This window comes from Diceros bicornis, chromosome 5 (assembly GCF_020826845.1).
Source record: "Diceros bicornis minor isolate mBicDic1 chromosome 5, mDicBic1.mat.cur, whole genome shotgun sequence".
NCBI classification, from domain to species: Eukaryota; Metazoa; Chordata; class Mammalia; order Perissodactyla; family Rhinocerotidae; genus Diceros; species Diceros bicornis.
This window is the reverse complement of record NC_080744.1, coordinates 65,348,708-65,374,938: the sequence shown is the minus strand read 5'-3', so window position 1 is coordinate 65,374,938 and position 26,231 is coordinate 65,348,708. Positions and strand designations below refer to the sequence as shown.

Here is a 26,231-nt window from a genome sequence, read left to right as displayed (position 1 = left end):
CCTTTGAACTATGGGCTAGATGTGTCATTTTATTTTAGACAATTCTCACCATAGACCTAGAGAAAAATTTGAATCTGTGAAGGCTATTTGGTCATATAGTTTCTCTTCAAAAAGAAAGAAACAAAGAAAGAAAAAAAAAGCAAGATGAAGAGCAAAATAACTTATTAAGTGCTAATAAGGTTAAAGGAAAGACAATTGAATATAGTAGAAGCTCTGCCATGAATTAAAAAAATCTTTGTTAATTCATAATCCTATGAGTTAATGATATTTGATTATTTAAAAAAAGAAAGAGAGATGTTGCTTGGCCAAGTCTATCCATACCTTGGTGCTGTCTTCACATTTCTGGAGTCTGGCTTTTCACTTTGTAGATTTGGAAATGAAAAATGAATGGGTTATAGGGAAAAAATCATGCTGACTGATAAACTATAAACACTGCTGTGTAAAACAGTATCAAAGTTTATTAATATACAGTGAGAAACTGGAGTCATAAGCAGACTTGTTACAATTGTTCTTTATCACGTTTTGTCCTGATCAGCAAATCAACATGGGAAGCCAAATTCTGATCAAAAGGTAACTTGGTGACCTTGGTATCTGAAAAGAAAGCATTACTCTCATAATTATGAAGAGTAGAATCATTAAGCTGTTAAGTGTCCTTTGTTTTGTTCCCTTGGATCTTTTATAGGTGCCTGTATACCAAAATCATTCTTTAATCTGAAGAGTACCTTATAGCTACTACAATAAAAAATTATAATTAAAATTATAATTACAGACCTGTAATTATAGACCTTAAAATCTCCTGAAATTTAGGAATTTTGGATAGTCTCAAGTTTTACATATGTGTTGTATATAACTTTTGCAAAAAGGGTCATCTTTAATGTTTCTAGTATGTTGTTAAATATTACAAAAGTAATGAGTTAATTTTTGATTATTTAGAAAATATGGGTGAACAATAATGAAAATCATTTGCCATCCAGAGATAATGATCAATGTACCATATTTTCCAGATCCTTTACTAAATATTTATATATATGCATTGTCTAATTTTTCATCCAATTCTATGAGATAAATTCTGTTATTGTACAGGTGAGGAAATTATAAGTGGTGGAGATGGATGGCATCCAAGTGTCTTTGACTCCGTGCCTTTCTTATGAATGAATGTTTATTTTCATCAAAATGAAATCATAGAGCTCATGAAGGGTTAACTGATACAGGAATTGCTCTTCTGCTCTAAGCAACTAGAAAACTGGACAAAATACAAGAATCAAATGTTTTTAGATATTAGGCAATAAGTATTGCAGGACTGTGATCCTTCAAAGAAATAAATGAGGCAAGCCCCAGGTTACTGCATAAAGGCAGTTTGCTATAGCTCAGGAAGAGGGAACCCAAACAAATGCCAGAGGTTTTTCTCAGGATTTGCCCTCAGAAAGCTTAAAAGCAAGTCTTAAAAGAATCAAAATGATCCCACATATCTTAACAGCATGCCAGGAAAAATGTCTGTCACTCTTGAAAGGAGTGTAACAAAATCCAACAATGTAAAATCACAATGTCTAGCATCCAGTCTGAGATTACTAGGCATGCAAAGAATCAGGGAAAACAAAACCTATAACAAGGGAGAAAAATCAATCATTAGAAACAGACCTAAAAATGACAGAGATGGTGGAAATAGTAGATTAGGATCTCAAAGTAGCTACTATAGATTGTATAAATATGTCCAAGGATATAAAAAAGAAACATGAATATGATGAGAAAAAAATAGAAGATATGAAAAAGACTCAACTGGGACTTTTAGAGATTAAAAATGTAATATTTGAAAATAAAAATAAGATAGATGGGATTAACACCTATTAGTGCAGAAGTAATGAATTTGAAGTTATAGTTACTTAAAAATAAAGCCCAGAGAGAAATAACAAAGATGGAAAAAAATGAAAAAAGGCATTAATAACATGTAGGAAAATATCAGGTGGTTGAACAAAGGTGTAATTGGCATCTCAGAAGGAGAGGAAAGAGGGGGGTACAGAAAAACATTTGAAGAAATAATGACCAAAATATTTCCCGATTTTCTGATTAATATAAGATCGAAGAATCTCAACAAACCCCAAGCAGAACAAACAAAAACACACTGACACATCACATCAAATTGCTAAAACCAGTTAAAAAGAGAACATCTTCAACACAGCCAGAGAAAAAAGAAGACATTATGTGTAATGAAATGAAGATAAGAATAACAGTAGGTTTCTCATCAGAAACTATAAAAGCTGGAAGTCGAGAGTAATACCTTCAAAAGACTGAAAGGAAAAAAAATTGTTACTCTAGAATTCTATGCACAGTGAATGTATCTTGTAAAAATGAAGGTTAAATAGAGACAAAAGCTGAGAGAATTTATTGACAGCAGATCATAAAATATCAGAATGTTAAATGTGGGAGAAAAATGTTGAGAAAACCACATGGAAATTTGGATCTATACAAAACATGAAGAGTGCTAGAATGATAGAAATGTAGCTAAGTATAAAAAAATACTTTTTTAATCTTTTAAAAAGAGAATTGACTGTAGAAAATAAAAATAATATGAGGTAGAAATAAAACATATGACAAAAGTAGCACAAAAGAAAGGAGGGGCTAAATGTAAGTATATACTGTTGTAAATTTTTTACGTTATACAGGAAATGGTGTAACATTATTTGAAGGTAGACTATGATATATTAAAGATGTGAACCCTAGAGCAATTCTCAGAGGGAAAAAAAAGCTCATTATAGGTAATGAGCTAATAGCAGAACTAAAATGGAATCATAAAATATACTGTTTTGGGGTTTCTTTGGTGAGGAAGGTTGGCCCTGAGCTAACATCTGTTGCCAGTCTTCCTCTTTTTGCTTGAGGAAGATTGTCCCTGAGCTAACATCTGTACCAGTCTTCCTCTATTTTGTATATGGAATGCCACCACAACATGGCTTGATGAGCGGCGTGTAGGTCGCGGCTGGAATCCGAACCCGCGAACCCCGGGCCACTGGGGCGGAGCGCGCAAGAACTTAACCACTACACCACCAGGATGCCCCACATAAAATATACTGAATTTTTAAAACTCAGGATAAAAGAAACAACAGATTAAATAAATAGAAGCAAATAGCAAGATGGTAGACCCTATGTATATATTTTTTTATTATTTCAACCGTTAGGTAAATTCCCACCCTCGCCCTATTCTGGGGCATTCCCTTTTGAGACTTTGTCTCCTGCAGGCAGATGTTAGTGTGAATCTATCTTTTCAGCCACCAGACTGTCAAAGTAGCTAAAGCCTTAAGTTATAAGCAGGATAATGCAACTTGATCATAAGGCAAAACCTGCATTGTTTATGCACAGACCCCTATGTGAAAGCCTGGTCACTTCATAGGTACCATGTCTATGTTCAATTCATTCCTTAAAAGGAGTTTTGTGGCTTTCTTCTAGGATAATAGGTCATGCACATGCTGTTGCTGTTATATCTGCTGAAACCTGCTGATAAAACTACTGCCCCTCTCCTGGCCTGACAAGGCATGCATGCCTAGCTGCTCAGAGACCCACGGGCTGCTGGGAGATATATTCACCACTACACCATTAGTCAACATAGCCTTTTGCTTGGAGTGGTTTTTCTCTTCCTTGGCCTAAGGGTCTTTCTAACTCTGGTTCTAAGGAAGGTGTAGGATACATGAAGCTTTTTTTTTTGCAAAAATCTGAGTTATCTGTGTAAAGGCCCATTAGTTTGCAGAAAATAACCTTCTTTTAGTTCTATCTCTGAAACTGAGAATTAAGTCATTACCCAAACTAAACCAAGCTGATTTTTATTTTCTGAACATATATTTATGTATTAAGTTTTCTACAATAGCTATATATTGGTTTTATAATTAGAGGAAAAGATGTCTAAAAAGGATTATTTTTCTCAAAGATGGTTTATTTATAGCAGCAGGAAGCAGATGAGTGGTTGCATGGGACTGAGGGCAGGAGCAGTCATTGACTGCAAATGGGCAGGAGGAAACTTTTTGGAACGATAGAAGATTTCTAGATCTGGATTGTAGTGATGGTTGCACAATTATATAAATTTATTAAAAATCATTGATCTGTATACTCAAATGGGTTCATTTTTATAGTATGTAAATTGTGTTTCAATAAAACTGTTAAAAACAAAAGTCACTATTAAAAGAATGAAAAGGCAAGCTACAGGGTATCAGAATATATTTGCAGTACAGCTGAAAAAGACCTTGTATGTGGAATATATGAAGAACCACAAATCAATTTTTTGTGTGTGTGAGGAAGATTAGCCCTGAGATAACATCTGTTGCCAATCCTCCTCTTTTTGCAGAGGAAGATTGGCCCTGGGCTAACATCCATGCCCATCTTCCTCTGCTTTATATGGGACGCCACCACAGCGTGGTTTGATAAGCAGTGCATAGGTCCGCGCCTGGAATCCAAACCTGCAAACCCCAGGCTGCCAAAGCAGAGCACAGGAACTTAACTGCTATGCCAACGGGCCAGCCCCTTAATTTTTAAAAAGACAGACAACCTAATAGAAATGGGCAAAAGTCTCGACAGGCAAAACTGTTTGATATCAAAAGATGTTATCCAAAAGGCCAATAAGCCTATCGAATACCTGCTCAACATTATTATTCATTAGGGAAATGCAAATTAAAGCTATAAGGCAATAATACTACACACTTGCCAGCATGGCTGAAATAAAAAAGACCGTGATACAAAGTGTTAGTGAGGATGTGGAGCAACCAGAACTTTTATACACTGCTATTGAAATATAAATTAATGGAAGTATTTTGGAAAACAGATAAAGGACACGTGGAAGAATTTTCATAGCAACTTTGTTCATAATAGCCCAAACTGGAACTACCAAATATCCATCCTAAATGGATAATTTAATTGTGGTATAGTCATATAATAGATCACTACTATATAGCACTGAAAATGTACAAAATACAATTGTATGTGACAAACACAGAATAGTAGTGATCCTTTTTTTTTTATTCCTACTTTATTTATTTGTTTGTTTATTTATTTATTTATTTTGTGAGGAAGATCAGCCTTGAGCTAACATCCATGCTAATCCTCCTCTTTTTTTTTGCTGAGGAAGACTGGCTCTGAGCTAACATCTATTGCCAATCCTCCTCCTTTTTTTCCCCAAAGCCCCAGTAGATAGTTGCGTGTCATAGTTGCACATCCTTCTTGTTGCTGTATGTGGGACGTGGCCTCAGCATGGCCGGAGAAGTGGTGCGTCAGTGCACGCCCGGGATCCGAACCTGGGCCGCCAGTAGCGGAGTGCGCGCACTTAACCTCTAAGCCACCGGGCTGGCCCTGATCCTTCTTTTTATATGAAGTTTAATAGCAGGCAAAACTAACTTACTATCTTAGAAGTCTGGATAATGGTTACCTTGAGGTGTGGAGGTGGGGGCAGGTAGCTTATGTTCAGTGATCTTGCTAAATTCAGTGTTCCAGGGCACAGATGGGCTTCTGAAGTTCTGATAATATTTTCTTTATTGATTTGGGCTCTGGTTACAAGAGTGTGTTCCCTTTGTGAAAATTCCTCAAACTGTGTATTTAGGATTTAAGCATTTTATTTATGTTTATCATACTACAATAACATTTACAAGAAAAAAGCACTTAAAAGTAAAAAATTTGTATATTGATATAATATATATGACAACAATAACAGGAATATATGTGGGTGCAAGGCTTCTAAGTTTTACTTGAAGTCATAAAATATTGACTCTAAGTAGACTGTGACAAGTTGGGTTTGTTTATTGTAATCCCTAGAGCAGCCACTAAAGAACAATACAAAGAGATATAGCTGAAAAACTAATAGATAAATATAATACTAAAAAACAAAATATGTTATCTGACCATAATGGAATTAAACCAGAAATCAATAAAAGATAACAATCCCCAAATATTTGGAAAGTAAAAAACAGACATCTAAATAATACATGAATCAAAGAGGAAGGAAAATTTTAAAAATATTTTAAGTAGAATGAAAATGAAATATCAACATTTGTGCAATGCAGCTAAAGCAGTGCTCCAAGGTTAATTTATAACAGTAAATGCTTTTATTAGAAAAGAAGAAAGATCTCAAATCAATAATCTAAGCTTCTACCTTGAGAAACTAGAAAAAGAAAAACATATTAAACGCAAAACAAGTAGAAGGAATGAAATGATAAAGGTAAAAGCAGAAATCAATGAATTTGAAAACAGAAAAATAGTAGAGAAAAATCAATGAAACCAAAAAGCTGGCTCTTTGAAAAGATCAAAACATTTATGAACCTCTAGCTAGACTAATAAGGAAAGAAAGAGATAAAGTACAAATGATCACTATCAGGAATGAAAGAGGCGACATCACCGCATATTGTACAAACATTAAAATTAAAGCAGGGGAATACCACCTTACTGGATACCCTACTGGATGATTTTCAAAGGTGCTCTAGGAATGCATGACTTTGAATAAAATTGCTTCATGAAATGTGAAGAAAAGTGAAAAATTTATTCTTGACTTAGAGTATTCTGAAATATGTCTGCCAATATTACTGTTGCCAAGCTATCAACTTTAAGATTAAACTACCATCCTTGTCCTTAACTATCCTTAATTTAATCAGTATGGGAATATACACAATTTGCTTTTCAGAAACAAACCTATTTCTTTGTATACCATTTGTTTTTGCATATTTTGCCAACATTATTGTTTATATTTATAAATCATTCTTTGCCAGTTTGGAGTGAGAGAAAATGCTAATTATATTGCTTTGTATTGCAGGCGTCATTAAGCAAGCTGATGGAGACACTTGGTCAAGCAGAACCATATTTTGTAAAATGCATTCGCTCTAATGCCGAAAAGGTAAAAATGTCCTATAAATGAGAGCTTCTAGCTCAGCTTACTTCAAACCAAGCTTTAAATTTTTTCTAGAGAGAGTAAGTGGAGGGGAAGAACTATCTATAATCTTTGTAAGGAAAACAATGTTCTGTATTTTCTGTGGATATCCTTCTAATTTCCACACTTAGCTGGCTGTAAGATATTTATATGAGCTTGATTTAGTATCTCCTAGAATTTGAGAAGCAAATAGCTCTTGAAATTCCATCATAAAAAAGAGTTTTATGTAACTGTTGTTACCCTGAGATTAATCTCTCTTGTTTGGATATAAGCTATCACTCTTAAAGAACTTGCTTGGCATTTTTCATGTTTAGAGATTCTTGTCTCTGAAAAACAGGGAAAATACTATGGATATTTTTGATTCTGTCCTCTTTTCTATGACAGTTCCCCAAATTAGAACTTTGCAAAATATATCTCATAAGTGTAAACATTTGTCATCTTTCTTTATGTTCATCATAGGAAAAAGTAGTTCCCAGCCAGAACAGCTAAAATGTTATAGGAATTATGTTCAGCTTTTTTAATTCTTGAGAAGCAGTCTCCAACTCTGCTGTTTACAAGCTTTGTGACCTTAGACGAGTTACTTAACCTTTTTGTGGCTTGAATATTTTCGTCTGGGTAAGAATATATTATAATTATAGGACCAACCTCATAGTGTTTTGTGAGCATGTATGAGTCAATACCTGTAAAGTACTTAGAATGTTCCTAGCCCACACTAATCACTTAGTAAATAAATGTTAGCTTATCTTGAATACTGACAAAAAAGGAAACCATTTTATTTATAGTTAAATAGAAGTTTGAGTCTCTATTATTAATTGAGATCTTGCTATATAAAGAGTTTGATTAACAAAGTATTTCAGGGCACAGAATAAGTACTAAATAAATGTTAACTGCTGTTATTATTTACTGTAAGCTGCCCATTTGACTTTTTTTCCTTGATAATTGGGATTTCCCATCTCTCTGCGGGAAAATGTTTGGGATTGCCTTAGGGGATCATTGAAAATAGTATTTAGAGAATAGGGAGAAATATCAGAAGCTCCAAATACATGTTTTTTTGAATGTCTAAAAACATACCTACTGCAATACCTAGGAGTGACAAGGTGTTGTGACTGGTGATGAGTGACTACCTCCCATTAGCATCTTTCCTGCCTATGTCTATTCAATAAGGAGATCAATTCTCAGGGACTAAAGGAATTTTTTGTTTTTCAATGTGTCATACCAGTATCATTAACAAAAATACAGACACTCTTGACTATATATAAGTAGGTTAATCTTGTTACAGATTTTATAGTGACTAGACTATGTGGCCTCCTTTGTGGGCAGCTGCATTCCTTTTGGGCTTTAAAGGGCCTCTCCCTCCACAGCTAGAGAAGCCTGGAAGCTTGGTTTCTCTTTTTCCCCTAGGGTCAGGCAGTCAGAACTTTTCTGAAGCTACCAGCTCAGGAGGTAAGATTGTCCTGTCATCTCTGCTATATATTAACCAGACAACCTCCAGTCAATTCCTAGATATTTAGAAGTTAACCATACTTATAAGACAGACATTAATTTGGAGATCTATTCTTCTGGGTTAATCTTTTTTCCATTTGCTTTGTTTTAGCTGCCATTAAGGTTCAGTGATGCCTTGGTACTTAGACAGCTTCGATACACTGGGATGCTGGAGACAGTTCGAATTTGCCAGTCAGGATACAGCTGCAAATATTCTTTCCAGGTTAAGCTTTTATAGTGCTATTTAAATATATATGCACATCAAGTAAATTATTCCTATGTCTTCCTTATTTTTTATTTGGAGCTCACTTGTTTATTTCTCTTAATTCTTCCTTTTCATTCCATCTTTTGTATATAGAATTGAAGAGGAATAGAAAATATTCACTTCCATTGAATGGCAGCAATCTCATTAAGCTTGTGTTGTAATAGAATCCAGTACTTGGCTATTCTCATTTGATCTGAATGTTTGCTAATACTAAGTTTACTCATAACATAGCAATTCTTCACACTGATTGCTCCAGTAATTGAAATAGTTCAGTCAGAACTATCTAATTCAAAAGAAAAGATTCCATTTGGTTTTCTCTGAAGTTCTCTCACCAGGATTTTCTTTCATAGGAAGCTGCCAGCAAGGCTTATAGCTGTTCTTATCAGCGACTGTTGCTATGGGTATAGAAATTTTATTGAAGCTTTTCAGCAGCTGAGCAAGTCTTTGCTGTTACTGGGAGACAAAGCTTCATTCTCAGTTATAGCTTGTAATAGCTGCCACCTTGGCTTATTTGTCTGCTAAAAATTTCAGATTCTTGTTAAATAACTTTTTCTTTGGTCTTTAATACAGCTTTCTCAAAAGGGATAATTAGTTTCTGCCCTTCTTTTCTTCTTCCATTCCCCTTTGATAACAAAATATGTAGAGCTATTCCCCTCCCCAATGCCAACGTTTTACAGATTAAGCTTCTGTGATATTTTAAATTAACAAGTAATTTCTTGGTTTCACCCTGTTTAAAAGAATGAGAAAAGGATCAATAAAAGGACAATTAGCTAGTTTAGAATGTTGTTTACATATAATTCTCCTGTGATTTTACAACATTTTCTTTTCATTTTTCAGGATTTTGTGAGCCACTTCCATGTACTTCTTCCCCGAAATATTATTCCATCCAAATTTAACATTCAGGATTTCTTCAGGAAAATAAATCTTAATCCAGATAATTATCAAGTTGGAAAATCCATGGTAAATATAATATATAAGCTCTTGTCAAAATTGAGTGCATTTTTGTAAATAATAATGGCAATCTTTGCTTATGAGAATGTTTATAAAAAAGATAGTGTAACAGATGTCATAAGGAAATTGATTAGGACAAGATTTTTACTTAGTAGTATAGTCAGTGTTTAATCAAAGAACTTCTGGCCAATGCTCTAGTTCTGCCTATAATTTTACCTGCCTAAAAATCATCTCTCCCTAGGTATTCTACTGTAATCTCCAACTCAACTTGCCCAAAGTGACCTTATTCAGATTCTCCTACTGTCCTTAATTTGTATACTCTTTCTCTGTCACCCTTCTTCTAGTTTCTTAGGCTAGAAACCATAATCATATTTGGCTTACTCTTCATTTTAATCCTTTTACAAAGTTCTGTTTCTTTTTTTCCTTAGAAATGCTTCTCACATCTTTCCCTTGCTTCCATTTTAGTTCTGTTCCTTAGCTCTCACTTATATATCTCCTACAGTAAACAGATCCCTCATCTGATTCCCATCTATTTCTCATTCCATTTAACTCATTCGACTCACAATATCAAAATCATAGTTTTAATATACTTCTTTCTTTATATTGGCTTCCTGCTCAATAATAATCCCCAGATAGCTTCCTCATTAAATTCAAATGTCTTTCTTTTTTTCAAGAACCTCCATATTGGGACTTCACACTATTTAATATCTTCTTTATAAATAAAGATTAATTGTTCCATTGTCCCTTATATGTGCCTTTATTATTATTTCCAACTCCCTGTTTTACTCAGGTGGGGTCCTCTGTCTCTTGCCCTTATTAGTTTACTGTTTTCCTCTTCAGGTATATAATATCTGTCTGTTGTTTTTTTTTAATATTTTTTTTATTTTTAACAAAAATGGGAGGTGATGGATATGTTAATTAGTTTGTGATAGTCCTTTCACCATGTATACGTACATCAAAACATCACATTGAACACCTTAAATACGTACAATTTTTAATATCTATCTGCTCTTAAAGGTGAAGTGCAAATTCTGTTTCCAAAGGGACTATGTCTAAGTTATCTTTGTATCCCCCTAAATCCCTAAAGATTTATTAATGGAATGAAGGAGTAAATAAATAAACTGATTAATAGCTTTGGGCAGTAAGAAGCCTTTGATGCATAATAGGTTTCAAAAAGACTATTGGTTATTATTATTGGTTTATTCATGTCATGATCAAACTTGCAGTTCTATGTTCTCAACTCCCCCCCCCACCAGCAGCTTGAAAAAGATGACGTATTACCAATAAGTACATTGGCTCATGATGGTGGTGAATTTCCCAAAGGAATAATGTATCAGTCTCTGGCACTGGGATTTTTGTACTCATGCTCACCTTTCCATTTCCCCTTCTATATTCTAATGTCTCCTTTCCAATTTGAGAATGACCACTTTGGATATATCGATAGAAATATTTATCAGTACTGCTTTTACACATCTGCCACTATATTTGTTCTTCTCTCAAAAAGCTTACCACAGAAAGGCTGATTTGTGAAATAAATTTCTTGTTTCTTCTTCAGCTGTATTGCTCATCTTTCTCCCTTCTGGCAGGTGTTCCTAAAGGAGCAGGAACGACAACACTTGCAAGATCTGCTTCACCAAGAGGTGCTCCACAGAATCATAGTGTTACAGCGATGGTTCAGGGTCTTGCTGTGTAGACAGCATTTTCTCCGTCTGAGACAGGCATCCATTGTTATCCAGGTGGGAAGGAAAGGATTCCTTGCATGAGATTGGCTGGTTTATTTGGCATTTGTTTCAGTAACTAGAATTATTGTACTGTGAAACATTTGAAGAAGAATGTAAACTTCTTCAGAGATAAGAATGTGTCCTGCTCATTTTTGAAATGTTCATAGCACTTAACAGATTATCTGGCATATAATAATAGGCTATTAATAAATATTGATGGAGTTGAATTTAAATCAAATTGAATTTCTAGTTATAGTGTCTCCTTAGGTGTAATTAAGGGCAAAGGAGTTATGTTGTGCCTTAATTTTTGTTGACATAGTTATTTTTATTTAATGGTATTCTGAGTGATATTTGAGAGTTATACATACATCGTTGTTGATATATACTCATCTTGGATGATAGGTACTGTATTTCACATTTATCTGTTTTATTTTCTCCCTCATTGATTTATATGATGGCTGTTTCCCTAGGACCTTTTCTGTTTTGTGTAAGAAAATCTTTAGTGTCTTAACCTTTGAAATGTGTGCATGTTAACCCTAAACCCGTTTATATTGGCAAATTGTAGCATGAGAATATAATGTAATTTGTTAAAATTAATTTGTAGAGCATTAAAGCATCAAAAATTTTGAAATTGGGGCCGGCCCGGTGGCGCAAGCGGTTAAGTGCGCGCGCTCCGCTGCGGCGGCCCGGGGTTCGCTGGTTCGGGTCCCGGGCGCGCACCGACGCACTGCTTGGCAAGCCATGCTGTGGCGGCGTCCCATATAAAGTGGAGGAAGATGGGCACAGATGTTAGCCCAGGGCCGTCTTCCTCAGCAAAAAAAAAAAAAAAAAGAGGAAGATTGGCGGATGTTAGCACAGGGCTGATCTCCTCACAAAAAAAAAAAAAAAAAAAAATTTTGAAATTATTTTAAGTTGTAAAATTAACTTCATTGAGGTTATATATTACCTAAAATAATTGTTTTAGTCAAGCATATCTGGAAAATAAAAGGTGTTTTTTTGCTTTAATCACCCACAATGTAGCTGTTTAGCCATTTCACCTCTAATTATGACATTAGAAATTTATTCTTTTTTTCTTTTTCTGTGAAAATGTGATATAAGATATGACAACAGTTTCTATTATTTTATATTCCCCACAGCGATTCTGGAGGAATTACCTAAATCAGAAGCAAGTCAGAGATGTGGCTATACAGAAGGATGCTTTAGTTATGGCTAGTGCAGCCACTGTTCTCCAAGCTTCCTGGCGTGCTCACTTAGAGAGGCAACGGTATTTGGAGCTCCGGACTGCAGCTGTCATCATCCAGCAGAGATGGAGGGAGCTCTGTAGGCGGAGGCACATGGCTGCCATCTGCATACAGGCAAGATGGAAAGGCTACAGGGAAAATAAGAGGTATCAAGAACAAAGGAACAAAATTATCCTTTTGCAATCAGTATGTAGAGGATTCAGAGCAAGACAAAGGTAATCTTTGTTGCTATAATAATTACTCTTTCTCTCTTCCCAAGTACTTTGTTTATACCTCTGCTCTAACACTTGTATAACTTGTATTAGAATTGGTTGTGTACAATTTGTCTTTTCCATTAGACTGTGATACTCCTAGTAATTTTAACACCCTTTGTGTGGTCTATAATAGAAGCTAAAAAAGTGTTTATTGAATTAAATTGGATTGAAAACCTGCGTGGTCTCTTATTATAACTGCCAAGAGTTAACTTTCACATTTAGGTTGAATCTTTAAAAATTGGCAATGTTAACTGTGTTTACCTTCAGAAACTTTAATTTCATTTTTAAAGTTTACCTAAAAGAAGGATGTTATTAAAATGAGAGCTTTACTTCTGATTTAATTTGTGTTTTGACTAGAATACCCAATTAGGAATAATATACTTAATAAAATATCATCTCATTCATGGAAATAGATTTATGAAATGTGTATCCAAGTTAGTTTAAGAAATACTTAGGTATGGAAAAAAGAAAATTTTGAAACTTTCCATTTTTTTCTTAAATTCTCAGTAAACATATTCTCTCCATTGGTAACCAAGAGATATCTCTAACCCATTTTTTATGTTTTTATATAGATTTAAAGCTTTGAGAGAACAAAGACTAAAAGAAACAAAACTAGAACTTGGATTGGCAAATATTGAGACATATGGAGCTCTGGAAGTTCAGGGTTCAGACCCTTCAGAATGGGAAGATTGTTCCTTTGACAACAGAGTAAAAGCCATAGAGGAATGTAAATCTGTGATAGAGAGTAATCGAATTAGCCATGAAACTTCAATGGACTATTTGAAGGAGTCCCCAAACAAGCGACAGGAGAGAACCAGAAGCCAAAGTGGTGTGGACTTACAGGAAGATGTGATTGTAAGAGAGAGACCCAAGTCCTTGGAGGATCTCCACCAGAAAAAAGTAGGTCGGGCCAAAAGAGAAAGTCGGAGAATGAGAGAACTAGAGCAAGCTATATTTAGTTTAGAATTGCTGAAAGTTCGTTCTCTTGGTGGTATGTCTCCTTCAGAGGAACGTAGATGGTCTACAGAACTGATGCCTGAGGGTCTTCAGTCTCTGCAGGGTACACCTGATAGTGAAAGCTCTCAAGGAAGTTTGGAACTTCTGAGCTGTGAAGAAAGCCAAAAGAGCAAACTAGAGCCCATAATTTTAGATGAAGGAGATTTTCAGTTTTCATCACCTAAGATATCTAGCAGTCCAAAATTTGCTTCACAAGACAGTGCCCTCAGTGCCTCAAGTGAGACTAACCATACATTGTTTCAAAAGAGGGCACCCTCTGACTCAGTGCATTTGAAGAATGGGACTATGAAGGAAAAACTACGTTGCAGTTCTGAATCGGTTACCTATAAGCCACAGCTAAGAGACTCTTTTATTTCAAATAGTCTGCCTACTTTTTTTTATATTCCCCAGCCAGACCCGCTGAAAACAAGTTCCCAGCTAGACACAAGTATCCAGAGAAACAAACTATTGGAAAGTGAAGAAACACTTCCCGCTCTTACTTTGGATATCAATAGGGAAGCCAGAAAGTACCACTTCTCAGAAGAAAATCAAGTTGTTCCTTCTTTGAATACAGATTCTTCTAATACTGTGCTTAAGAAGTTAGAAAAGCTAAACACAGAGAAGGAAGAAAGGCAAAAGCAGTTGCAGCAACAGAATGAAAAAGAGATGATGGAACAGATTCGCCAGCAAACAGATATTTTAGAGAAGGAGCGTAAAGCCTTCAAGACAATTGAAAAGCCAAGAATTGGAGAATCTTTTCTGGCACCATCTTTCCATCAATCAAAGCAAAGAGTAGAGAGGCCGTCCTCTCTCCTCATCCTGAATACCCCAAATAAGGAAGAACCCAGTGTACTAGGGCCTCCATCAGTAAGTGTGAAAGATGCAGCTCTTGCCCCAAAAGACAGTCCCTCTGCTCACTTACCCCTGAAGGACCAACCTGTCGCCCTGTTCTTTGAGAGAAAAGAAGGCTCATGCCAATCTAGTATGGTCAAGGAATTATCCGAAACAGAGAGAATGTCCACCCAACTGAATGTAGCCTATAAACTCTCTAATAAGGGCATTTCAAAAAGAGAACGCCTTAGGCCTGCTCAGTATTATAGCCACAAATCTGATGACCCTTCCAGAGATGGAGCTGCTAGGACCATATTCTTCACGCCAAAGGACACTATGAGTATTTCCCTGTAAGTGAAATGTTTATTTTTATGTATAAATTGGAAACTTTTTGGAGAATTTTATTAAGGTGCCTTGATCTTCCTCTACTATTTGTATGAGTGCTACTCAAATTAGCCATTTTCTGTGTAAAAAAATTCTCTAATTGTTGACTCCACCAGCCACATGAAATTGGATATAATTATACCCTAGGAATCTTAGACTAAGCACAGATAGCAGAGTTTTTTGTTCTTCCCCGTTAAGTGAGAAAGCATTTGTGCAGGGCAGTACAGTCCCTGTTAAACATAGTATGCGTTCAGCAAGTGCTGGTTGCCTGAGAGCTGTTAGGTGTAGCAGTCCAAGCTAGTGTCAGGCTTTAAAGTTAATGTGCTTTGTCCCAGCTTTTGGCCTATTTATGGCCTTCTTTAAGTTCTTTATACTTTTTTTTTTTGTGTTAAAAGACACAACATAAAATTTACCATCTTAACCATTTTTTAAGTGTACGGTACAGTAGTGCTAACTATGTGCACATTGTTTGCAACAGAGCTCTAGAACTTTTCCATCTTGCAAAACAAACTCTATTACCCATTGGACAACAACTCCCCTTTTTCCCTTTCCCCAAGCCTCTTGCAACCACCATTCTGCTTTCTATTTCTAAGGGTTTGACTATTTTAGATACCTCATGTAAGTGGAAGTTCTTTATACTTTTAAGTTTTCTTAACTAGTGGTAGCCATGAGAAGAGCATTTTTAAGTGGTACATAAAAACAAATTTGATAAAATTTAAGATATTTGTATTAAGTCTTTGTACACAGTGGATTCTTTCAGTTCTTGTGGGAGAATATACGGTTTAAATGAAAGGAGTGCTGTATCTTAGGGCTAAAAAAATTAAATTTCACATTAACTATGAAAATAACTTTTTCTCTCTTATAATAGCCTGAGCTTTTAAATCTTTCAGTCTTTAAAATTGCATACAGAGTCTATAGAAACTCTTTGTAAATATGGGCGAGAGATCCTTGATACTTTATTTTTCTACTAAGGATTTCTATACAAAATTATGAAATACTGTTGGACTAAGTGACTGTTTGAGGTCCTATTCCTGCCCATTAACGTAGAGATTGCCTAGAAGTTCAAAGACTCTGTGTAGCATATAAGCCCATCAGAGAGCATTGAAAACATATTATTTCCTGTGATTCTGATTTAAGTTTAGTGATGTGAGATGTGTTTGTGTGTGAAAGTGTATGTGTGTGTGTAGTTGTTGGATCCCTGAATCTGTTTTGTAGAAGACGTACTTATAGATTTCAGAAAACATTAATCATCCTTGTCAATTACTCTTTTTATCATTTTTCCAAGAGTCTACTTGATCTAGTTTGCTTTACCTCATTAAAATCGATTTATCTTCAAAATAATTATATATTAGATTGCTTATGTGAAAGCTTAAGTAAAATTCTTCCTTCAAATCTTCTCTTGTTTATAAGTAATACTAGAAACCTTAACATTTTATAGAATCTTAGATGTTGATGTTTCTAAATTATCTAGTCCAGTTTCCACATATTATAGATTAGGTCACTGGGGCCTGTAGAGGTGAAATGACTTGTTCAAGGTCACATATTTAGAGAAATAGCTGGGACTAGAACTTCAGTTTCATAATTAGGAATCAGCATTGGGTTTCATGATTAGGAAGTAACATTACATTATTTTTTTTTTATGCCATAGTGGTTATAAGTACATAGTGGTCTTCATCTGGTTAATGAGGGAGAACAAAAAAGAAATCATGGAGAAATCTAAAGAAAATGCTGTGAGTTTAAAAGTTGGTTAGGGTGGTCAGGTGCTATCAAATGTTCTGTGAATTGTTTCTCTCTTTGGAGAACAAATCAAAGGCCAATAGGCTCAACTGTGGCAAGAGGTATTTTAATGGCCAAAAGGGAATCTTTAGGACGACTTAGGATTGCTAGGCTTGATCATACACAGTCAAAAAGGGAGATCTCTGAGAAGCCTTTAGCTAGGAAAGATTACCATCTATTTAGATTTGTTTAGGGATTGTTTCATAGGGTAGAGGATAGGATAACCTCTAATGGCCCTTAGGCCTTCATTTATAAAAATTAAGATTTTGAATGGAAGATCAATTAGTCTGCCAACTCATATTATAAGTTAATGTTTACTTTAAACTCAGCACTATGCTAGAAGGTAAGATATGATTCTCAATGAGCTTACAGTCTTGCTAAGGAGAGATTAGCAATATATTGTTGATCAATTTTAAGACCCATGGTGCTGAGTTGATATAGGCAATTGGAGCCATGAAAGTGCAGGTTCTGTTCAGATTTTCTTCAGGTGCCGACATCCATTTCTACACAGAATTTAATGATAAAGCAGTCACATCGTGTGGTTATTCATGCAAAATTAAATTTTCAGAAGCTAACACTATACCATCTGTATGGTTTGGGGCATACTTTTAGCTTGATATCAATTTCTTATCCTGCTAGTGTTGATTTTATTCTGTACAACTTCAGGTTTTAAAACTAAGACAGTAGGGCCGGCCCTGTGGCTTAGCGGTTAAGTGCACGCGCTCCGCTACTGGCGGCCCGGGTGCGGGTCCTGGGCACTCACCGACGCACTGCTTCTCCGGCCATGCTGAGGCCGCATCCCACATACAGCAACTAGAAGGTTGTGCAACTATGACATACAACTATCTACTGGGGCTTTAGGGGAAAAAAAAAAAAGGATTGGCAATAGATGTTAGCTCAGAGCCGGTCTTCCTCAGCAAAAAGAGAGGAGGATTAGCATGAATGTTAGCTCAGGGCTGATCTTTCTCACAAAAAAATAAAATAAAACTAAGACAGTAGATACAAGCTACAGAAAGATTTCAGAAAGAAAATTTGTTGATCAATAGAAATCATCTCGGTATAAAACAAAGTAATGAGGTCCTCATCATTTGGTGGCTATTTATCAGATATTTTATAATGATTAGAGTAAAAAGCCCCTTCTAAGACTAATTCTAAAGATTTGGGGATTTGGTATTTTCCCTTTCTCAAAATCAAATCCATTTCATTTCTTGAACTAATTTTGCTGCTACTATTCTTAAACATATGTCATCACAGTGGAATTTACCCAGTGATTATCATGGCAGGGCCTCTAGTAATTCAGTCATACCTGTAAATTCTTGGTAATATTATTAATTTGGTAAGCAGAAGAAATTTGATATATTGTTTTGGGAATTGAATAAGATCTGGAAGTATTTATGGAATTTTCTGGAATTCTTTGACCTGGCTTTTTACACTATATTTCATGCTGTACTTGAAGACTGCTGCCATGAGCTATCTGCTAGGAATTGAAATGTAATCTTGTTGTTTTATCATAAGTGTCAACAAGGAAACCTTAAACAGTGGAAATCCTCAACTCTATAAACAAGATGAACCAGCTTGGAAACCTGTGAAGTTAACTGGGCCGGGCCAAAGAGAGGTAAGGATTGAATTTTATTTATCTGTCTTCTATGCAAAATAGGTGCACGCTATTTTGGAGGTTGTTTTTCTTGTAGGTAGAGCACCTCATCTACCCATTTACTTCCAAGTGTTTATAGAGAAAGGAGTCCTGAGTTAAGTCTGTTATACTTAGGGAAGTGTAGGTTAGGCAGGGAATGGTGCTTAAAAAAACCCAGATTATATTTATAAAAAAGTTGCTAAGAAAAAGAAGGCAATTTATGCAAGTGACTTCGGTGACTTATTATGGCAGTGAAAGATGACTTTCTTGGCTATGGAGAAGAACAGTGTAGATTTAGTTTCCATTCTTATCCTTTGTCCAGAGTAATGTGTATGGATTGCTTTTGGTTATCCTTGTCACTTCTAGTAGAAAGGGCACTGTGGGGCGGAGGGATGTTTCAAGAAATTCTTGAGCTCTCTTATGTCTTTCATTGGAATCATCTCCAAAAAAAACAAAACAAAACCTTGTTGTGTTATTTGTTTTATCATTTGGTCAAGCAGGTTGCCAGACCGGCCCATAAAAAGAAAGCTCGAATGGCGCGGACGCGCTCCGATTTCTTGACTAGAGGTACTTTTGCCGATGGGGAGGGGGATACAGAGGAAGATGATTACGATGACATTATTGAGCCCCTTCTCTCCCTTGACCAAGCTTCTCACTCTGAGCTAGGGCCTATACCCAGCCTGGGTCAGGCCTCTCACAGTGACTCCGAAATGGTAATTTTACAGCAATATAAGAAAAATAGGCAACAAGCAAATCTGATGGGAATAGTCTTTGCTAATCTAAAGCTAACCTTCACAGCTTCTTCCCCATATAATGGTTTGTACATGGGAAACCTCAGTGAACACAGCAACTAAAGCTAAACTTTAATTTAATAGGACTCAGATAAAGAGCCCTAAAACAGTATATGTCAAATCATAAATTAGGCAAAATTCAGGTTATTTAACTTAGCACTAATGTAGAAATTTTCTGTGTTATATCTTAAAAGGTCTCAAGCAGGGACACTCAATTATTTTTTTGTGGGTCATATGATCTCTGTTGCAACTCCTTAACTCTGCCACTGTAGAGTGAAAACAGCCATGGACAGTATGTAAACCAATGGGCATGGCTGTGTTCCAATAAAACTATTTCCAAAAATAGACAATGGGCTATTTTTTGATCTGCTGGTCATAGTTTGCTGATCCCTCCCTGATCTAGAGAATAGGGTATATGTTAAATAATCCCATAGCTTTTAACTGAAATGGTATTCTGTTTTCTTTCCTTCTTTCTTTTTTTTTTTTTTGCCTTTAAACTTCCTTCAACTCCCCCATTTTTTAGTAATAGAAAATAAACATGAGTTTTTAAACATTTAATGACCAATGCCAAAAATATCTCTCTGTACCCAGCCAAGTGGAAGGCTGTATGTAATGTGAATTTGTATTAATCACAAATTATAACATTGGAGTCATATATGAATAAAGCTGCACTATTTTGGCTAAGAATATAATTTTATCATCATATCTCAACCAAAATTAGGTGTATATAGTTTGGAAAGTATGAATGCATTTATGGATATAAAGTATTTGATTTTGGAATTGTCCTGGGAAATAACCAATATAAGGACCCTGTATGTCCAATATGTCTAAAACATTATCACTGATGAAGTGGAGTGATATGCATTTTATTTCCTTGCATGTCCTTAATTAAGTTGAATCTCTTAATGTTCTTTAATATCTGTTCCTTATGGAAGGAAAATTTTAGGATGGACTTCTTTTGACTCATTAAATATTTTCTCTTTGAATTGTTTTAAACTGTTTGTGCCAAAGACCTAGTTAATTAAAATTTCTACTAATCCAGAATACCCTTATTATCTTTATTTTTTATTGGCGATAGACCCAGTTTTTAAATGATAATAGTGATATTCTAAGAAAGAAACAACAAAAAGAGAAAAATGTACATGACCAGTTCTCTAATTATACAAATGAGTTGTTACCCTGAGCCAAACTGTAGGATTGTAAAAGTTGGAAATAATCTATATCCATTAATATTTATAATTAGAGCCAAAGCCCTCTCTTCAGTGTAGGATTAAATAACTCTGTTTTAGAGGTGCCCTATTTTTGAGTTATAAATAGTAAAACATACTCTATCATATGATTAGTAAAGATAAAATTTTGTAAGGGAACAAACTAAAATTTTTTTTTGAGGAAGATCAGCCCTGAGCTAACATCTGTTGCCAGTCTTCCTCTTTTTGCTTGAGGAAGATTTGCCCTGAACTAACATCTGTGCCAGTCTTCCTCTATTTTGTATGTGGGTAGCCACCACAGCATGGCTTGATAAGTGGTATAGGTCTGCACCCAGGATCCAAACCCACGAACGAACCCAGGCCACCCAAGTGGAGCATGCTGAACTTAACCACTATGCCACCAGGCTGGCCCTAGGAACAAATTAATTTTAATGAAAAGTACTGGTTATATTTTTTTAGTGTAACTGGAGAGCATAGGAGCATAGTTAAATTCTCTAAAGTGTACATAGATTTTTCGTTTGTGGAAGAACTTAGTATTTGTAATGGCGGTTTTGTTCCTGAGAGTTTCCTTTGTTACAAACCTTAATCCTTTTGGTGATAGAATTCTTTCTCACTGAGAACTCTTACTGAGATGAACCAGGAAGTTGGGCTTTCTGCTTGGAGCATTCAGCCCCTTTAAGGGGTTCTAGCTGGTAGCCTCTGCCTATGATTCTGTTCACCTGCTTGACGGTCACTGCATGCCGGTAGTTGTAGAGCACCCCCTGCACAATGTGTTAGTCATCTCTCCAGCTTTCTTACTGTCCTTCTGTTCCATCACTAGCTATTTTAGGAACAGGTGGTGGTGGTTGTTTCTGGTGGACACTTGCATGAAGAAGCTTTGCTTTCTAGAATATGCTGATATATACTTATTGGGGTTGGGGTGGGAAAGGTAGGAACAATTTTAAAATGTTTCTGTTTGTTTATCTTGAAAATATGCCATGTTCTAAAGTTATCTGATACTATGAAGATGAAGACTAATTGTTTCTAAATGGAATCTACTGCATTCTCAAAATCCAGATATCTTCAGAATTTTAAATGGGTTGGATTTTCTGGGCACATGGATTTTTAAAAACTGGACAATCGTGGTTTTTTTCTGGACAAAGTGATCCCATCACTCTGACATTTACTGAGAAGTGTGTCATTCAGTCTGGAAGAAGCCATCTGACTTTTCCAGTTGTGAAATAACTGATCTAATCAGATAAAGACAGTTATAAATGAAGTACCTGAGGGGGGTTTGATAAGCATTACCTCCTGAGTTGGTGAATTGAGGAGTGGAAGCCATAGTAGTAGTTTCCTTGTTTATGACTTTGGTGTTTTTTTAAGTTCCTGTTTTTAACTCTGCTGTTTGAATAACTGTTTAGTCTCTCTATGCTGCTCTCACTAAGTTCTTATATCCACTATGTTGGCTTTTACCCCAGAAGAATATGTTCTGCTAAGCAATACTTTTAAGGTAGCTTTCATATAGTTTTTTAGTCTCTCCATCTTCTGGGTGGTAAGTGGGTTAGTAAAATCATTTCTGTCCCTTATTTGTAGGATTGATATAGGTAGCATTATAAGTTTTTTTTCTGTATAGTTTCTTCTACCATCCCCCAGACTCAAAGCACTCTTCTCTGTGGGCATGATTCCCAAATAGTTCTCCAGAATTTGTCTTCTTTATCTCCAGTATGATAAAACTAAGTTTCTCATTTCCCCCAAAAACTGCTGTCACTTCTCATATTCCTGTTTGTTATTCTCTTAGATACCCTCCAATCTTTATCTGTGTTGAATTTTCCTTCTCTCCACTGTCTGCTCCACAAAAAACTGCTGGAAAAACCTGTTGATCAAGCAAGGCTAAGTTTATTAACTTATTTTACAGTAAGGGAAGACTTTCTGCCTTGACTAGATCTTAGTAATTTCTCAGAAAGGGGGCATCAGGAGAGGAAATTTATAGGATTTTAAGGCCTAGGCTGGTGATTTTGAGGTGGGTCTTGCAAGTTGGGAAACTGGTTGATATTGAACAAAGTTTATGATGTAAGAGGTTTGGATTGTTGGCCCCAGGACAGCAGCCATACTGTTGAATACACTTAGTATTTATATGTGTATTTTATTTCTCCAGAAAAGTCAGGAACAATTTATAGCATTGTGATTCTCTGCTCTTTGAAGATTTGATAGAATTTCCCTATGAAACCATCTGGGATTGGTACTTTTTTGTGGCATAATTCCTTGATAAATTCCTCTTTTTTCCTTCTAGAGAAATTAATCTTTTAAGGTTTCTATCTAATAGGTTCAGTTTTGGTAAATAGTTTTTCTTATGAAACTATCCATTTCATCTAACTTTTCAGACTTCTTTGCATAGAGGTCTGGAAAGCAGTCTCTTATGATTTTTAAAAGTTCTTTGTTTCAGTGGTTTTTCCCTTTTGTCACTTATTTTGTAGATTTGTGTTTTTTCCTTTTTTCAAGTTAGCTAATCATTTGTCTGTTTTGTTACTTTTTTAAAAATAACAAGATTTTGATTTATTACACCTTTTTTTCTCTATTCTCCACTGATTTCTGCTTTTACTTTTATTATTTATTTCCTTGTGCTTTCTTTTGGTTTACTTTCTTATTTTTCTAGCTTTTGAGTGGCGAATTTAATTCATTTATTTTATTTATTTTTATTGATACAATTTTTTAAGGCAATAGGTTTTTCTCTGATCACTACTTCAGATGTATATCTCATTTATTATAATGTGTAAAGTTTTTATTTTTTAGAAAATCTGTAATTTCAGTTTATATTTCTTTTTTTACTTAAAACTTTAGTGAAAAATTTTTAGTTTTCAGAGAAAGAGCCTTTTTGTTTTTTAATTTTTATTAGTTTCTAGTTTTATTGTATCATGATCAGAGTATTTATAATGTTTCTATTCGATCAAATTTACTGGTATTTTCTTTATTACTTAATATGTAATCAGTTTTTATGAACATACCATGTGCATTTGATAAGCTGTATTCTCTATTCAGAATGTAATTTCAATATGTATCCATAATCTCTACCTTACTGATTATGTTGTTTGTCTTCCATAGCCTTATTTTTTTGGAAGGTTGATCTATCTTATATGGAGAATGCTGTGTTCAACTCTCCTATTATTCATGGTGAATTGTAGCTTTTAGTATTAAAGTGCCCTGCATCACATTCAGTGCTTTCTGCATGGATTCTACTTAAATAAAAATGTCACAGCCTCTGTTTTCTTATTATTTCCATTTGCCTGGAATACTTTTGCTCATCCCTTTATTTTTAGCCTTTCTGGATCCGTTTGTTTTAGATTTGTGTTTTCAATGCAGTGTAATTGGGTCTTGCTTTGTGAGCCAAATAAAAATTTTTTTCCTTAATAGATGAGTTAAATCTATTCATATTTATTGATATAACTGATAGATTCAGTCTCAACTCTTTCTTATAATTTTTTGTTATGTGTTATGTTAAATTTGCTGTTACCTTTTTTTTTGCTCTTTCATTTTTTTAAATTTCTTTTGATATTTAGGAAGGGTTGTGTTCTTGTTCTATTGGTTATTTACCTTTGTATATAATTTTTTAAATGCCTTTAGTTTACTATCTTTTTATTTAACCAATTATTCTCTAATCATTTTTTAATGAATAATATTCTTTAATTCTCACCTACTGTGACACAACTATTGATGAATTAATTCTAATCTCTATTTTCTTCTCCCTTCTACTCCTCTTTTTTAGGCTTTCATTTCTACTTTGTCAGAACATATAATTTTACATATTATTCTTTACCCTAGTCCCCACCTTTGTTTTTGTCTTAGATCTGCTATTAAATATATTAAATGATTAAATGATCAAATATTTTACTGACATTTCTCCATTTATCTCTTGGTTAGATGAATCTCTTCCTCTTGTAGATTATTCACGAAGGGCTCATAAATATGGAATTCCCTGAGTTCTTTCTATATCCTTGATATTTGAAGGGACATCTTGGCTACATATAAAATCCTTAATTCATACTTTCTTTCCCTGAATTTTTTGAAAATGCTATTTTATTGTTGTCTTACTTTATTTGTTATTTTTGGTAAGTCTATTGCCAGTCTAATTCTCTTGCCTTTGTAAGTTATTTGATCTTTTTAGTTGGAGGCCTTCAGAATTTTTTTCTTTATATTTAAAATTTAGGATATGTCTTTAAGTTGATAATTACAGACTAATTATCCCATATACCTGCAGGACTGTGTCAATGTGTAAATTCTGGTCTTGCCTTATTTTGGAAAGTTTTCATGGATTATAGTTTTAAATATTGATTATGTTCTATCATTTTGTTTTTCTTGTTTAGGAACTCCAGTTATAAGTAAGTTTTTTCTTCTTTTCCTGTCTTCCATTTCAACCACCTCCTTTCTGACCCTTTTTAGTTATTTCTTTATATCATTTTATATTCTTTATTATCTTCCTGCCTTTGTTCAGTCCCCTCTAAATTTCTGTTTGTACTTTTTCTCCCTTAGGCATCTTGTAAGTTAGTCTTCATTTCACCATCTGTCCTGAGTTCATTCAAAATCTCTTGTCATTTCTTCCTGGGTTTTTTTTTTTGGTTCATTTCTAGTTTTAATTTTTGAATTTCTGATTCAAGATGACGTTTCATATGTATGAGGATATTTAATTCATTTTTTTAATTTATTTTTTTATTGAGGTCATAATAGTTTATAACATAGTGAAATTTCAGTTGTACATTATTATTTGTCAGGGGCATATAGATGTGCCCCTTCAAAAATGTGCCCACTCATCAGCTCCCAAGCCCCCCCGTAACCACTAAACTGTTCCCTATGTCCATATGTTAGTTTATCTTCCACATATGAGTGACATCATATGGTGTTTGTCTTTCTCTGTCTGACTTATTTCACTCAATATAATACCCTCAAGGTCCATCTATGTTATTGCGAATGGGAGGATTTTGTCTTTTTTTTACGGCTGAGTAGTATTCCATTATATATATATACCACATCTTTTTTATCCAGTCATCAGTCGATGGGCACTTGGATTCCTTCTGCTTCTTGGCAATAGTGAATAATGTTGCAATGAACATAAGGGTGCATAAGTCTCTTTGAATTGTTGATTTCAACTTCTTTGAATAAATGCCCAGTAGTGGGGTAGCTGGGTCATATGGTATTTCTATTTGTAATTTTTTGAGAAATCCCCATACTGTTTTCCATTAATTCATTTTGAGTTACAGTTTTTTGCTTCATGCTTGGTTTTTTCTGGTGGGAGGTAGGGTTAATCAACAGAGTTGTTTTGGTTCTCATTTTGGTTCTCATTTTCTTTGTTTATTATTGTAGCTTGTGTAGGTTTTGTATGTTTTAATTTATTCATTTTGTGCATTTGGTGTAGTGTACAAGATAATAAGTTCAAGAGCTTCCTCTTCTGTCAGTGTAGCCAAGTACAGATTCTTTTACAGAAAGCCTGTTTTGGGTTTGTTTGTTTGTTTTGTGGTGGTGGAGGCAATATTGTGTCCTCCATGTTTTATTTCTCTTTTGCCTTGCTGGATTCTAAATTTTCCCCTTCTGCTTTTTTTCTCTTTATTACCCAGTCTCTAAAGGGCACACTTTCCTTCCTTTTTACCTTCTTTTTTCTCAGAAGCAAAGCCTTTAAAAATGTGACCTTGAATCACACGCAATATTAAATCCTTTCCCTTTAGTCAGTTCTCTAATCTACCAGTACTTGATAACATTTGTGTCAGTTTTGAGTCGTTATAGATGGATCGATTTCTTTTCCTCATCATTGGTCATATATTCTTATTTCTTTGCACGCCTAATT

General features: G+C 34.8%; 1 protein-coding gene across 17 annotated transcripts in view; it reads left to right on the top strand.

Moving 5' to 3' along the window:
• Positions 1-26,231, top strand: part of MYO9A (myosin IXA) — a 278,567-nt gene that overhangs the window by 185,003 nt on the left and 67,333 nt on the right. For 15 of the 17 annotated variants that reach the window (XM_058541992.1, XM_058541989.1, XM_058541982.1 and 12 more), the window contains 8 exons: positions 6,776-6,856; positions 8,484-8,594; positions 9,474-9,596; positions 11,174-11,323; positions 12,445-12,764; positions 13,376-14,980; positions 18,306-18,405; positions 18,921-19,136. In XM_058541992.1, the coding sequence (XP_058397975.1) occupies positions 6,776-6,856; positions 8,484-8,594; positions 9,474-9,596; positions 11,174-11,323; positions 12,445-12,764; positions 13,376-14,980; positions 18,306-18,405; positions 18,921-19,136 (2,706 nt within the window). The remainder of the gene's footprint in view (positions 1-6,775; positions 6,857-8,483; positions 8,595-9,473; positions 9,597-11,173; positions 11,324-12,444; positions 12,765-13,375; positions 14,981-18,305; positions 18,406-18,920; positions 19,137-26,231) is intronic. The other 2 variants (XM_058541994.1, XM_058541998.1) reach the window with 2 other exon arrangements.